This window comes from Aedes albopictus, chromosome 2 (genome assembly GCF_035046485.1).
Source record: "Aedes albopictus strain Foshan chromosome 2, AalbF5, whole genome shotgun sequence".
NCBI lineage: Eukaryota > Metazoa > Arthropoda > Insecta > Diptera > Culicidae > Aedes > Aedes albopictus.
The window spans coordinates 466697716-466712989 of record NC_085137.1 but is presented as its reverse complement, the minus strand read 5'-3'; the positions used below and the strand labels follow the sequence as shown (position 1 = coordinate 466712989).

Genomic DNA, 15274 nt, shown 5'->3' with positions numbered 1-15274 from the left:
GAATTTCAGCAATATTTTCAGGGGAAGTTCCCGATGGAACATGTTGAGGGATCCCTGAAGGAATTCTTTGAAGCATCTGAGGACGAACTTCTTGAGGAAAAAAAAATATGAATCCCAAAATCTCAGAAGAAATTCCTGAAAATACACCGGAAGAAACTCCAGGAGGAATAGCACAGGAATGTTTTGAAAATTCTGTACAAAACTTTCACGGCAAATCCCAGTGTACATATCTGTAACAAGACCTGAAGGAATTTCAGAAAAAAAATACAAAGAATTATAGGAGAAACTTAAGAAGAATCCCCAGAAAAAATCACTGAAGATAATTTTGAGATTTTCTAAGGAATCTTTCTAGAAGATTCTTTTGAGAGATCTCATCTGGAATTTCACCAGAAATCTTCTTCGATCCTTTCAGAAGTTGATTCCAAGTTTCCAGAAGAAACTCCAGGAGAAATTCTAGAAGAATCTTCTTGAGGGATTCAAAAATTTCCTCAGGAATATATTCCAGCCAGCAATTTGGTTGCTTTATCCAAATTGCAACTGAAATAATCACACATATATAGCACCAAAGAAATCGTATTCAATGCACGAAACAGGCATATACATACTAAAGTGGAGGCAATATCGAAACATATATACGATTACTGCGATTCCATCCAACATGATTTACGATTTCTCGAAAAATTTCTACGATTTCGCCGATTTTATCCGTCTAAACATACGATTATGTACGATCTTATTACGATTGTGTGTACCAATATACGACTCAAAATTTTCAAATAAAAGAAAAACAATTGGTGTTCAGTGAGAATCGAACTTAGGTCCTTTGATCAATAACTGCGCGTTATCTCTATTGGCTGTATTGCCAAATTGGAAAAAGAGAGTTCAAAGTGAATGGCATCACTTATTGTAAGTCATCTGCTGTATATAAATAGTATGAAAACCTATATATTTGGTTGAATTTATTGCTACCATGGTTGGAATGTGTCAACAACAACAAAAATACAAATTTGTGATAAATACCATGTTTTCTTTTTTTCCATCATTCAAATCTGAAAACAAAACCATTTACGATTTCCGAGATTAAGATACGACTATTAAAAGTGCAGTAACAATCATATGCGACTGTAAAAATAAATATACTATTTCTACGATTTCGTTCACTTCGAATACGACGCAAGTATGACGCAAATGATCAATATACAACATTGTTATAGTTGTATACGATATCACCGATTTTGATCATACCTTTAGGTAGCAAGCTCGATTTAGCAGATTCATATACGATGTTAAGCGACGATTTCCATGATTCAAAGAAATCATATATATGATGCTAGCGAACTTGCTGCCTGACACTAAGACTATTATGTTATTTTCACTAATCTATCCGATTCTGTGCAATTCTACCGATAGTATCTCGCACTTTTTATGATCGGATACGACTATATGAAACAAAATCGCAATTTAAATTTAATTTAGCATGAAATGCGATTTTACGCAATCATTTTCAATAAATATACATATTATTATACAATATGTACATATTATTATACAATATATGAAAATATACGATTTTTTCCACACAAAAATTTACGATATGTGGTTGGCTGGGTATAAGAAAGAAGTTCTTGAAGATTTTTTTCCTGAAATTCCTGAGAAACTCTCAGAGGAAACACCAGTAAGAACAATAAAAGAAATATTTGAAAAAAAAAATCCAAATATATTTTTTTTTATAATTTGAAATCTTATCAGTAACGTAACAATTTTTCAAGTCAAGGAAAATAATGGTTTCAAAGTTGAGACCCATTAGGGGAACTTAGATCATGGTTTCCCAAACTGTGGGTCGCGACCCCGAGGCACTATGGGGGATTCCCATACAAGCATGCGGACAATAATATTTTCGTCATATTTTCGAGGATTTATTAGTATTCTGTAGTTGGTTCGACTAAAATATATTGTTTATGAACATTTTCAAACATCACGAGCAAGTTTTGAAAAGGGCGTATTTTCAATATGGTCAAATAACTGATAATATATAAAAAGTTTGAATTTGTTTTATTTTATAAATTTTTATTTTGTTTTTTTTTTGTGCTTAGAATGATCAACACTATTGTGTAGTTACTTTAAAAATGAATTCCAAAGGAATTTGCGTAGAATGTTTGAGAATCGTCGTTTAATCTCAAGGGGTGCGCCTGGGCGGTCTCGTGCGTAAAAAACGCTGAATCTCCCAAGACCGCAATTTACCGCAGCATTTCGCATACAAAACCATCAGAGTAGACCTAAAGCTTGACCATGAACTGATTTTGAGCCTGGGAATGTTTGGAAAAAAAAGATGCCGATTATCAAAATTTGAATCTCATGCCTTTTTCAACTTCTTCTTCTTCTTGTACCTTTTTTTCATACAATGGTTCAATTATTTCACAAAACCACGTGTTTGTTGGAAAGCTTGCTTCATTATCTTACCAATGATGTATTGAAACCAATAGATAATGATGATAATAATTCGAAAATATCGATTTGAAATTATGTGTTGTTTTTTTGCGAAAATTACATTTTTTAGCTTTACTCAATTTTGATGCTCAATATCTTTGTAACTACATCAGCTAGAAACTTGAAATTCTAGATTTCTCTTAGTTTATATGTTTATTATCGATAGAAAATTTCAGAACAAGCATTAGTGGAAGTCACTTTTCTGATTTTTGTCCGCCTGATATCCTATAGTGCGAGGGGGGTCATCGGCCTTCATCCAGGGGCTCGCGAGAGACAGTAGAATATTTTACTGTAACAGACAACAATTGAGAGAATTTCTGTGATGGGTCGCGAAAAGTACGTCTGCTGGATAAAGGGGGTCGCGCTCCTAAAAGTTTGAAAACCTATGACTTAGATCAGTGATTCCCAAAGTGGGCGAAATCGCCCCCTTAGGGGCGAAAATCAGACCCAGGGGGGCGAAAATTTTAGAAATACAAATTGGGGGGCGAAAATACTAAAAAGGGGGGCGATTTTTTTAATGATTGGAAAACATCGAAAGTATTGAATTACAAGTCGAGAAAGTGAACTGAATCATAAGAACTTCCTGACATTCAAGCATACAGTTCAAGTTTTGTCTAGGATAATAAAAAAATGCTGTGACTATTAAACAAAAGCATCTACTTAATTTTACAGAATTATTGGAATTTATGTGGATTCTTTGGCAAAATTTCTAGACAAGACCGCTACACGTTTTTCTGAATGGTTTGTGTGATTCTGGAAATCTTAATAAGATTATTTGGAAACTCCTATAATGAACATTCATGAATCGTGATTAGTATTTGTCAAAATTATGAAAAGAACATCGCGAAAAAAATTCGCGAAATGATGAGAAAAATTGCATTTCAACTCGTAGGCGGACTTATTCATGGAATTTCCAAGCAAAAACATGAATATCAGACGAATTTTAGAACATTTTGCTGATTAAATTAGTATCACAGTGTTTATAAACAACTATGTTTGAAAATATTTCAGAGAAGCTTTTCGGAGGAATTCCAAATTTGACTGAAGTTAATTTGAAAACATTCCAAAAATTCTGCGTAAAATTCCATTTAAATCTAGTCAAGAATGCTGCATATTTATTTATTTGATAATTTTTTAAAACACAGAAAGCATTCAAATTTATACGAAGCTCGTTGATTTGAATATGGAGAAACGTTACTACATTTGAAAATACACCAATATTTATAATTATTATTTTTCTTTATTATCGAGATTTTTAGCCCTCGGCAACACACCGATATTTTTCTGAGTTGCACTTCCATATAACCAAGGTTGTTAACCGATAATTTATCGACAGTTAACTCAACGCAAACTCGATAACGATAAAGGTTGCTCGATAATCTTTCGATAACGATAATCAAACGATGAATCAACGCGCAGATCAACGTACCTTCGATAATTTTGCGATAAATCAAGTTACCCTAGTGACGGCATCAACAACGGTTCAGATCGCGAAGAAAAGTTTCCGGAGACGTTATCGAGTCGATAATTTCAACAGTTAACTGTATCGCCGATGACGAATCCGTCTGAAGACGTTATCGTTATCGACGATAAACGATAACATACGTTAACTTTATCGGCGATAACAATAATTTATCGATTAACAACCTTGCATATAACATACGGGGAATCGCGTCACTTGGGCGGTGGCTTCTATATTCGTCTGTTTTCCACGTTAACTCAGTCAAATTTAAACCAATTGACACAACTTTTGGAATGTGGTGAGATAGGTATAGTATCTACCCGTGTACAACATTTCAAGTCAATTGGTTCAAAATTGACTGAGTTATAGTGGCAAACAGACGAATATAGAAGCCACCGCCCAAGTGGCGCGATACCCTGTTTATAATTGTTTTCAAATTCTCCACCAGTATTATTTGGCTACTTGTGACCAAACATTGACTCTCAGTTGTTGAAAAAATCCTTTTAAAAATGATAATGATAAAACATCTGGTAGGAATATCGAGTGTTCATATGTGTTTACAGTTCGTTCTATTTCGATTAATAAATGTTCAATTAACAACGGTTTGAGAAGTATGCATAAACATGATTTCAATTTTATGTAAGTACGAAGAAAATTCACTATATTTTTTTTAAATGCGGAAAATCAACGCATTTACAAAACAATTTAATGAAAATGAGAGTGACACAGATATAGATACACTGAATGGCACTGCTAGATTTGCCACAGTAACGCTTTTAAAGGCTTTAGCTAAGCACAGTTTCAGCCTTCTATTATAGAAAAAAAATAAAATCGCACCTAGGGGGGCGAAAATATTTTTTTGAAGCTCTAAGGGGGCGATACCTCCTAAAAGTTTGGGAAACATTGACTTAGATGGTTCAGTATACACATTCATGAGGAACCCAAGAAGGGCCTTCTTGAAGAGCTCTAGAAGAAATACCTTGAGATATTCCAGCAGGAGTGCTGGAAAAGCAAATAGTTCAATGGAGGAACTCCAGAAGGATCTCTAGCAGAAATCCTTGGTGTGAAGGGGTTTTAAGGTGTTTCAGTAGACTTCAGGGAGTAGAGTTCGATCGAGCCTTCGTAGATCTCAGGGGGTTTCAGGGAATTTCAAGGCGTTTCAATGTTTTTCAGTGCATTTCAGGGGATTTCGGGCATTTGAGGACGCTTCAATAGGTTTTTTTTGGACATTTCAAGGCGTTTCAAGACGTTTCAAAGCATTTCAGGCGTTTCGAGGCTTCACGTGGCCTCAGTAAGATTTCTGTGAAACATTGGGATTTTCACCGAGGTTTTTGGAGAGGAGTTTAAAGCATTCCAGTGGATTGTGGGGGTGCGGCTGAGGATGCAGGACTGCAGCCACAAATCGAGGAATTGTTGATTAAGTTTTATCATAAATGATGTCATACTTAATGGATGATGAAATGCTTCAAATGATCACTAGTTAAGCTTGGATATCCTTAGACTGCCTCTCGTGCCAACTTCAATTCGCCTCAAACGCTAACTTTTATGGATTCATAATATTCTCAAATGAACTCTAACTAAGTGGAGATTCCAGTACACTGGAATCCAGTACTCTTGCTAAGAAACCTTTTAGTTATCAACCGTAGAAGTGCCTCCCGTGCCAATAGAAAATTATTCTGAGAAGCAACCGTTGTCCAAGTTGGGACGTCACACCAAGAAGAAGCAGTTCGTAAAATTGAAAGAGTATAGAGAAATACTCCTAATAAATGAAATTGAGTGCTTCCAATTTCCAAGTCAATAAATCGACCACAACCTGCCCCAAGCCCTTCGCTAGTAAACAATTATTGGCCAATTTCCTTTCTCTTCCCGGAGCCAACGAGCGCCACCATTTGACAGCGCCTCGTAGTCTACCGTGCCGATGAACGATGGCTTCAGCCAAGCCAGCAGGCACAAAACGATTCGACAAAAGTGCAATTTCGTGCGCGATCTGCTGGCCTGCCAATCAGCATAAACAGGCTGTCGTCGACGGTCGGAATCTGAGGTTAGCACCGAACTAACCACTCAATCCGTGAATCGTTTCGTGGCTGTGCTTTTATGTACACCACGGGCAGGTGGACGGCGGTCAGGTCATACATGTGGGAAGCCCTTAAGGAAGAAATCATCGCCGCCATCCTGGAACGGTCATCCGCCATCCGCCAATTTGCTAGCGAGATGACTCTCTTAGATGGCGACCGTATCTAGTGTCAAGCCAAGACTCACCTGTCCAGTGCTCTTGAGATAGTTGTACGTCTGGTGCAGATTACTGTCCGCTGGCACCACCAGTCCGCGATGCTGGTTCTGCGGCTGACCATGGCCCTGGTTGGCGGCGGATCCGGCCGATGCAACTGCAAATAGAAAGATCGTTAAGAAACGAGATTGAGAGTTAGAGAAATGGATGACCTAGCGCGGGGTAAAAGTGATAATAAAACGTGAGAGTAGTGTGTTCGAGTTGGATCGTCCAATAAACTAGCCGGTTTGACCGCGCGCGGGGCAATTCTGGGTTAGATGGGGTTTTTATGTTTAGTTTTTTTGCAGTAGATTTTACGACATCGACATCGGTCTGGCTAATAGTTGTTGACTTCGTGGGAATGATGCGCCCCATAAGATCGCAGCCTCTTCATTTTGCATTTAGCAATAAATAAACGCTCCTCAGGAAACTACTTTGTAGTAGCGCAGCGGCGCAGTGTGTTGAAAGGTGGGTGATTCACCTTTCAACGCAATGCAAACGCCAGCACTGCTGCCGCAGCCGTCGCAATGATCTATCGGTTGACCTGAGCGGCAAGTCTGACCCATCTATTTGGGGCCATCCGATGGCAATCTGCTTTGATGGATGGAGGAGATGGTGCATCGATTGTGGCTACGGTGTGCGGTAGAGTCAGAGGTTTTCAAACATAATTTGGAGGTGCAACCATCGATGTTTGCAGAAAAAAAAATCAACTTCCAATTAAATGCAAAAATCTTTCAGCTTAAAATCAGGTTTTCTTTCGAAAACTTATTTGTAAGGGTTTGAAAGAAAATTTTATATTAGGGGGATTAGGGGCAGAATGGACAACCGGGGCGAGATGGACACCCCTGTTTTTGGCGAAACCGTTGACTTTTATGTTAAACCTTTAATGCATAAGTGTAAAGGAACAAGTCATGGTTCTATTTTTCAAAAGTACCATTTATATTGCTCCAAAATAACCAAAATATCATTGAAATTAAAATATGTTTTTCATATGATGAAATTCTTATAATTTCGTAGCAGCAGCAAAAAAGGTATTATAAGTGTAGGAGTGTGTCCACCATAAAAACAATTGATTTGTTGACTTATCTACATGTATACGGAGATTTAGCAATGGATGAAGTATTTTATTTTTGATCAGAATTTACTAAAAATAGCAATTTAATTTTAGTAGTCGATTCGGGACGAAATGAACACCGGCTATTACGAATGGATGTACGAGAATTGCATACTGTTAGGCATTTTAGAGAGTTTGGAAAAAATCATTCCGATTATTTTTGCCTAAAATTTATTTTATTAACTTTGATGATATGTGAACTCGCCTAAGATGGACTATTATACCTGTGGCATTGATCTCCGTAGGCATATGACTTAACTGATCGATGTAATCAAAAAATTAGCATAAAATATGTAGGGGTGTCCATTATGCCCCGATGGGTGTCCACTTCGCCCCGTACCTTTCCTGCCAGCCCTAAAAAACACACGATCCCTAATCCCCCTAACTAGTATTATATATACGACTTTCTATATTCAAAAATCATACCTCTAAAACTAAAAAATATACATCTCTAATATTTTGATATGTTACCTAATATTTTCTGAATTTTCTTATAAAAAATAAAACCAGGATACACATCTGGTTCCAAGACCATGAAAACGTGAAAAACTGATATATTTACATTTTGTTTGCACCTAAGCGCAGTTTGACCCTTCCAACGTATTTTTCCTGAGAAAGCAGCTCAATATATTTAAAAAAATATAAGCCAACTTGTTTACAAGTTATGTATTTTTTGCAAAATTTAAGAACAATAGAAGCTCAGGATGAGACTAATCAATTTCGAAAGAAGGAATTCCAGGCTTTTCTATTGATTGATTGATTTGTCTTTATTAAAGAGACTTTCAGCCCTTGGCTGGTTCGTCTCTATTCACTTTTTCATAAAATATAATAGTTTCTCAAAAAATACCAAAACTTTTTAAATACTTTTACCTTTGAATCATAAAAGTGGGGTTTGAAAGAAGACAAGGTGGTGCTATTGTACATTTGTATGTTTTCAAGATTTAACTATTTACTGTGCCTAAGATGGATCTTATGTTTTTGAATTAGTGCATTAATCCATAGAATCTACAAGATTCTAAGTAAGGTGCTCCCAACCTTTTTGAGGCAACGACCCGCATTAAACATTGTCAAAACATCTTGGGCCAATGAAAATAAAAAAAAATATATAAATTAATTAAACGAAACCAAGTTATTTGGGTACTGTGGCGTAGCCAGAAATTCACCGTGGGTGAGATTTTTGAAGATCAATGAAATATTATTTTATTTGACACTCATATTTCGTAAACTATGACGCCATGTACATTTAATTTGAATCGTAGCTTAAAAATAGTGGCCCAGCCGAACCTTTTTTCTTCTGAAAGCGTTTTGTACTTAAAATTTGTTCTTAAAATTTTATGTCATGGGTTAATCCGAAAACATTTAAAGGGGGTTAAACGAATGTCTTGCTAAATTCCTGTGTTTTCGAAACCACACCTAGATAAGCAATATTCGTAATTCTCCTGGAAACTTTTTCTGAAATATCCACAAAAACCGTTTGATGAACTCATGTATGATCTACAGCATGCTTTTTTTCTTTTTTTTTTTAGAAAGGTGAATTTTACCAAAAATGGAGTATTGTAACAATACTATGCTATAGATTTATTATTAAATGCCATAAATACTATGCCATAAATTAAATGCCATGAATTTAAAACACTATTTTATTATCAAGTCAAAAAGAAACTGCTCCAATTCCTAAATTTTCACTAAAACTACTCTGAAATCAAATCGGTTCAAATTTCTTAATAAATTTTTAGATTTCTGAAATCCAAAATGTTTTTAGCTTCCAGAAACATTTACAAAAAATGTTTCAATACATGTACCAACTTTGAAATTATATATCTATATATATATAAATGCAGTGGCATACGTGGGACCGCGCATAACTTGCAAACCGCAGTACCGATTTGGGTCATCTTAGTTTTGTTCAGTTAGTTTTCGCCCAAGGAAGGTTTATGAGACAAAAAACATGGAAAAATGGTGAGCTTTTGAAAATCGTTTTTTTATATGTTTGAACGGGGACTTGGACTTGGCTAGAAACTTGAAACGTCAAAAACGCAGTAGGCAAGACAAAGTTTGCCGGGTATAGCTAGTAATTATGTAGATTTCTGAGATGCATTTTTTTTAATCCTGAAGAAAAACATTGTAGGATTGTAGGATATGAAGAAATGTATTTTTATGAATGAATAAACATCTGGATCTATGTTTCTTAAAACTATTGATAAAATTGCCGCTTTTGCAGTGTTTTCACCACTTTCGACCCGATTTCCGTCCACTCTAAGAATCAAAAATGCAAAACAAAGTTACAACATTAAAAATTGGTATAAATTAGCATTAGCATTAGCATTAAGCGAGTCGCACAAATTCGTAGGTGGTACAGTCCTAGACCGCTGTTATGAGGGTTGCTTCCTTCCCGTCCGAACCAAAGCACAAAGATTTGGGACTAATCTCTGACTCTTAGACAAGACTGACGCAATCCTCCAATGGTCGAGCACTGTCCTGGCCACGTCCTTGCGACTGCTGAGGAATGGGAAAGGATGGTTAGTTTTGGACACCCATGAAAAATGTAGACAACTCTACGATCTCTCAGGCCTAGGTGTCACGGGAATTTGGGTGTTGTTAGTGGAAGGGTAAACTCCAAAGGATACACTTGGTCAACGTTCAGGCACACCATTATTAGTATTCTTCGAATCCGTTGTCTGCCCGATTCATCCTGGATTCCTCGTCGTCTTGATGGCACTTGGTTGAATTACCAGATTCTTCGGTTGATAATCTGAAATATAAAATAATATTAACATCGTACGTCAAATAAGCTACATATTAGTGATACGCTCGCCACAGTTGCATATTTTTACAACATTATTTATATCTTACGATAAATTTACCTCAAACCTGCTGAAATAAAATGTTGATTAGCAGTACATTGAAACAAAATTAACTACAAAACACAAAAAAACATCAAACTTTGATCTTGGAATATTTATTAACACGGTAAATATCAAGATCAAAATTTGAATTGGTAGATCTTACACCGCAACGCACCATTCTAAGGTGATCTACCCACGTTACGGGTGACAACATTAAAAATTGGTATAAATTACACAAAATACACACCATCGATTGGGAACCCGTGATTTAAGTATTTTCTTGAATATTGTGATATCAAAGACAAAACTACATTTTTTATGCCTGGGAACTGATTTGAGAATTAGTTAAAAGTTTGTTTTGGTGCCATTTGTTCAATCGCCTTTGGTGAATTTGGCACTGGGTGGAGATATCGAGCAGTTGTTCAACTGTAAAATAGTAGTTCATTTTTTAAAAAATGGTTTCCCATTAGGACGCGCGGCGTTGCAAAAAGGACAACACTACGAAAAACTCGATAGTCGTCTACAGAGCTAGCGAGCTGCAAATCTAGGATCGAACAAGCGCGCGTCGTGAAAGGTTTCAAAAAGTTTCAAAACAAATTTCAAAAAAAAAAAATTAAAATAAAAAATACATTAAGCCAGTATGTATGGTGTTATGGTGTTATAGTGTTATTTTTTATATATTTTTCTCCAATTGAAGAGGAAATCTCCGGAGGTCTCAGGGGCGTTTTAGGGTGTTTCATAAAGTTCAAGGAATATCTGGAGTTCTTAGAGAAGTTTTAGAGAATCTCAGGGAGGTTCCAGGGAATCTCATCGAGTCGCTACAGGTAGTCTCAGGTGCGTTTCAATTGCTGTTAGGGTGATCCAGAGAGTCTCAGGGGTGGTTTAGGGAGTTTCAGGAAGTCCCAGGCAGTTAAAGGAGGTTTACAGGGGGACTCATGTGCACTTCAGGAGATCTCAGGAGCGTTTCAGAGGGTCTCATTGGCGTTTCTGGGGGTCTCAGGGGCATTCATGCGGTCTGAGGGGCTTACGGCGGGTGTTCTTAGAGGTCTTAGGGAGCTTCTGGAGGCATCAGGGGCGCATCATGGGGACTCAGGGGATTCCATGGGAGTTCCAGAGGGTCAAAGTTGCGTTTAAGGGGGCTTCAGGAGACCTCAGGGGCGTCTCATGAATCTCAGGGTGTTTCAGGGAATGTGATCTACTGATCGAAATGAGTAAGTTGTACAGAAATGAGCGATTTCGATTGATATTTAGGGGTGGCGCAAAGGGTTTAAGTGGAATTTATGCTAGAGCAAACATTGAAAAAAAAAACATTTTAAATTTAATTTTCAAACATAACTCTTCTAGAGTAAATCGGTGATTCTAGAACCCAATTTGACCAAATCTAACCTCGAAATTGCGATACCCAAGTGACACGATTTTTTCAGCCCCTTTCCGGAACACATTTTTTGCTTCCCTCAAAAATCTAAACAGATATTCACACTTTTTATCCCTCTATGGTCTGCCTTTCAGCAGTAGTTTGATGATGATCTTAAATAAATTGATCAAAGTTTGACCGTTAAAACTTTGGGAGATGGCTTAGCAGTCTTGGAGGAAATTGAAAACTAGTTGTTTAAATCTTTCCCGACGTTTCGATCCGTTTGGGATCTTTTTCAAGGGTTCTAAAATAGTTTAATTATCGTATTATAAAATAATGTTACTTTGGTATAATTTGACTTCAAGTTACCGATTTGCTACTGTTTTTTCGTCAAGATTGGTTTTGTATAACGTGAAAATGTCATATGAAAAAATGGTCTGTTTCTGGAAGAGTCAATAGTTAATTCTAGATTTTCGTGGTCACGTTTTTCTCAGTGTACTCACTTCGACTTGGTCCGACTAAGTTTGACGGTTTGTGCGTAGGATAATCCGCAATATTCTGCGCTGGTCGAATTCGGGTACACTGTTTTGCTGTCTTCCACCATTGCTTTTCATATTTCATTTCAACGTCATTGTGTGTGTCAGGGTGTTTTACATTAGTGTTTGTGTTTACAATTTTTGAGTATTTCTTCAAGTTTGTTTTGTTCATCAGTTTCGTCTCATATTTCTCTCATTTTTCAATGTGTGTAACAGTCCTGCATAAGCTGTATGGAGATTATCAGTATCAGTGCGTTTATTTACAGTGTGGTTTGTGTTGTATATGTGGCAGCTCTCAAGAATATTTAGGTTGTTTGTTTTGAATGTTCTGTCTATTATTTTCGTCTCTTCTAGTTTGAAATTATGGTTGGTGTCAGCTATATGATTCACGAGAGCGGTTTTGTCCCTTACCCAGAGAACCTCTGTGTCAGTATTTGTGTGCCCCTTATCAAGTAGTGTTTTTAGTTTCTTCACATTTGACCGATGTCCAGATATTCGTTGCTTTAATTTCGTGCTCGTCATCCCTATGCAGCACGATTCGCAGTCCGCGCAGTCTATCTTATAAATTACGTTGCTCATTTCCATGTCTGGTGTTTTGTCTTTGACCATTGGTAGTAGTGTGTTTATTGTCTTGTTGTGCTTATAGGCTATTTTTATTCCTGGGATTTCTTTCGTCAGTGTTTTGGATATTTGTTGGGTTAGGCCTTCAATGTTGGTGAGAGAGTAGAATTTTGTGTCGTTTTGTTGTGATTCTCGTTCGTTTCTACTCACGTCCATAGCTGTGTTGTGTTGTGTCGATGGGTTTGCATGGTTTATCACTTTGCTGATTAGTCCCTTCGGGTAGTCGTTAGCTTTCAGATGTCGGGTGATGATTGTTTTTACGGTCCGTTGGTCCAGATTGGTCGAAAATTCCGTCACACGTGAATTGGATGTCTGTGCTTATTGACCGTTAGCTAATGAGAGCAAAAAGTTCGTCGCAAAATGGGACTGACAAAATCGGGTCCGTATTGTATCTCTATTGGTTTCCGAGATATTAAAAAAAATGTCATATTTTAGTGTCCAACTAAAATATTATAGTTTTATTTTTCAAATATCTCGGAAACCAGTAGAGATATCGCAATTTCGAGGTTAAATTTGATCCAATTGGGTTCTAGAATCACCGCTTTACTCGAGAAGACTTATTTTCGAAAATAAAATTTAAAATGTGTTTTCAATGTTTCCCATATTCTCAATTCCACTTAAACCCTTTGCGTCACCCCTAAAAATCAATAGAAATCGCTCATTTAAGCACAGCTCACTTATTTCGACCAATATATCATTTTCCACTTGGGAAATCATATCCCGGTGAGATTTTTCAAAATGAGCCCCACCCTACTGAAACACCTACCAAAGGCCCCCCTCCCGCCCTCGAAGTCTCCTGAAATCTTCTCTGGAGCGCACTTTAAACTCCTTGAAACCATCTTAAGCCCCCTAATATTCTGAGCGGCGCTTCAGAGGGCCTTAGGAACATTCCAGGGAGTTTCCAGGTGATCTCTGGCGCACTTCAATGGGTCTCATGGGCATTTTAGGGCGCCTCAGGTGCCTTTCAGGGGGCCTCAGAGTTGTCTAAGAGGGTATTATTGGTGTTTCTGGAGGTCTCAGGGGCTTTTATGAGGTATTTGTGGGGTTTCAGGAGGTCTCAGAGGTTTTTGGAGAGATTCTAGGAGGTCTCAGGGGCTTTTGGAAGAGTTCCAGAGAGTCTCAGGGGCTTTCGAGGGATTCCAGGGGATCTCTAGGGACTTCAGGGGGTTCCAGGTGGTTTTAGGGGTGCATCATTGGCACTAAGAGGGTTGTAGGTGCGTATTGGGGGTCCTCAGAGAGTTACAAGGGTTCCAGAGAGTCCATGGGGCTTTTGGAGCTATTGTAGAGTTTCAGAAGGTCTCAGGGAATTTCAGAGAAAAGCCAGAGGATCAAAGGGGCATTGGGGGCCTTAGCTGGTTTCAAGGGTGCTCCAGGGTGTCTTCTGGGTCTCAGCGGGTTTCAGGTACGGCCCTGGAGCTTCCTGAATCCATTTCAAACGCCGCTTGTACCTCTTAAAATTCCTCTCAAAAACGTTAAGTCTGAATCTCAAAAACGTTAAGTACTAGATGCTGAAAAATTTGAAATTTAATTTTGGAATGTTTTCTATGAACAGACATATTTCATAACAATTGGTTGACACATTCTACCGTGACGTTACAACGTCTTGACGCCTTTTTGGTCAGATATTTCACTATAGTTGCAAATGCGACCATAAACCCTCAAATATGTTTGCATATTTGGATTCATCGTAAAATTTCCAATAATTTTAATCTATTGAACAATTAGTTTTCATTGGAAAAACATGTTAAAAATAGGAATAAGTAGCGTGACGTTACAACGTTGTTTTTTTTTTCAAAAATTCCTATACATCGTTTAAAGTTTCATCACTAAAAGTTCTGGTGAAATTCTTAAAAGGTTGCTACTTAAGGTGAATATATGACGAAACCACAGCTCGAATTTTCAAGAGCACAAATCTGAAGAACCGAATGTCGGTTTGCGCTGAAAAGTTGATCGATTGGTCACCACCAGCGGGTAACCAATCGATCAACTTTTCAGTTCAAACCGACATTCGGTTCTTCAGATTTGTGCTCTCGAAAATTCGAGGTGTGGCTTCGTTATATATTCACCTTAAGTATATCATGAAAGGTAATGTGAGTAAAATCTAGAATACTGTAAGGATTAATGCCAAAAAAGTAGGTTTTTTTAAAGAGTGGTCGTAAAACTACTTTTGATAATACATATTTAGGCCGTTACAAATATTTATTTTACTTTTTGTCCCACCGCTCTTTGGCTAGTCGAGGGGGGGGGGGGATAAAAAATAATAAAGCATTTAATCTGAATAATATTAAAAACTCATCATCATATTTTGATAAATATTTTTTTATCTGCCCCCTCAAAATGCTTAATCTTGCCAAAAATGTTTGAAGGGGGGGGGGGGGGAGGGTACAAAAAGTCAAAAATAAATTTGTATCCGCCTTATTGGAGGCATATTTAAGATTTTTGAAAATTAAAAAAAATAATAATTTTGTAAATTTAGCGAATCATTGGTTTAGTCAAAACAAAAATCCATGAAGAAAATCCTAAGTTCTTGTAATTTGTTTTCGAAAATTTTCATGGAGAAATTTTAAATATTTTTTGTAGAGCTTCGA

General features: G+C 37.2%; 1 protein-coding gene and 1 long non-coding RNA gene across 2 annotated transcripts in view; both read right to left on the bottom strand.

Moving 5' to 3' along the window:
* Positions 1–15274, bottom strand: part of LOC109412780 (heparan sulfate 2-O-sulfotransferase pipe) — an 848881-nt gene that overhangs the window by 46556 nt on the left and 787051 nt on the right. The window contains exon 4 of the mRNA XM_062853998.1: positions 6209–6333. Coding sequence (XP_062709982.1) covers positions 6209–6333 — 125 coding nt within the window. The remainder of the gene's footprint in view (positions 1–6208; positions 6334–15274) is intronic.
* Positions 11781–12078, bottom strand: LOC134287438 (uncharacterized). The gene is made up of 2 exons (XR_009997304.1): positions 11899–12078; positions 11781–11833 (listed from the first exon to the last, which is right to left on the bottom strand). It is a non-coding gene; the product is annotated as an uncharacterized LOC134287438 (long non-coding RNA).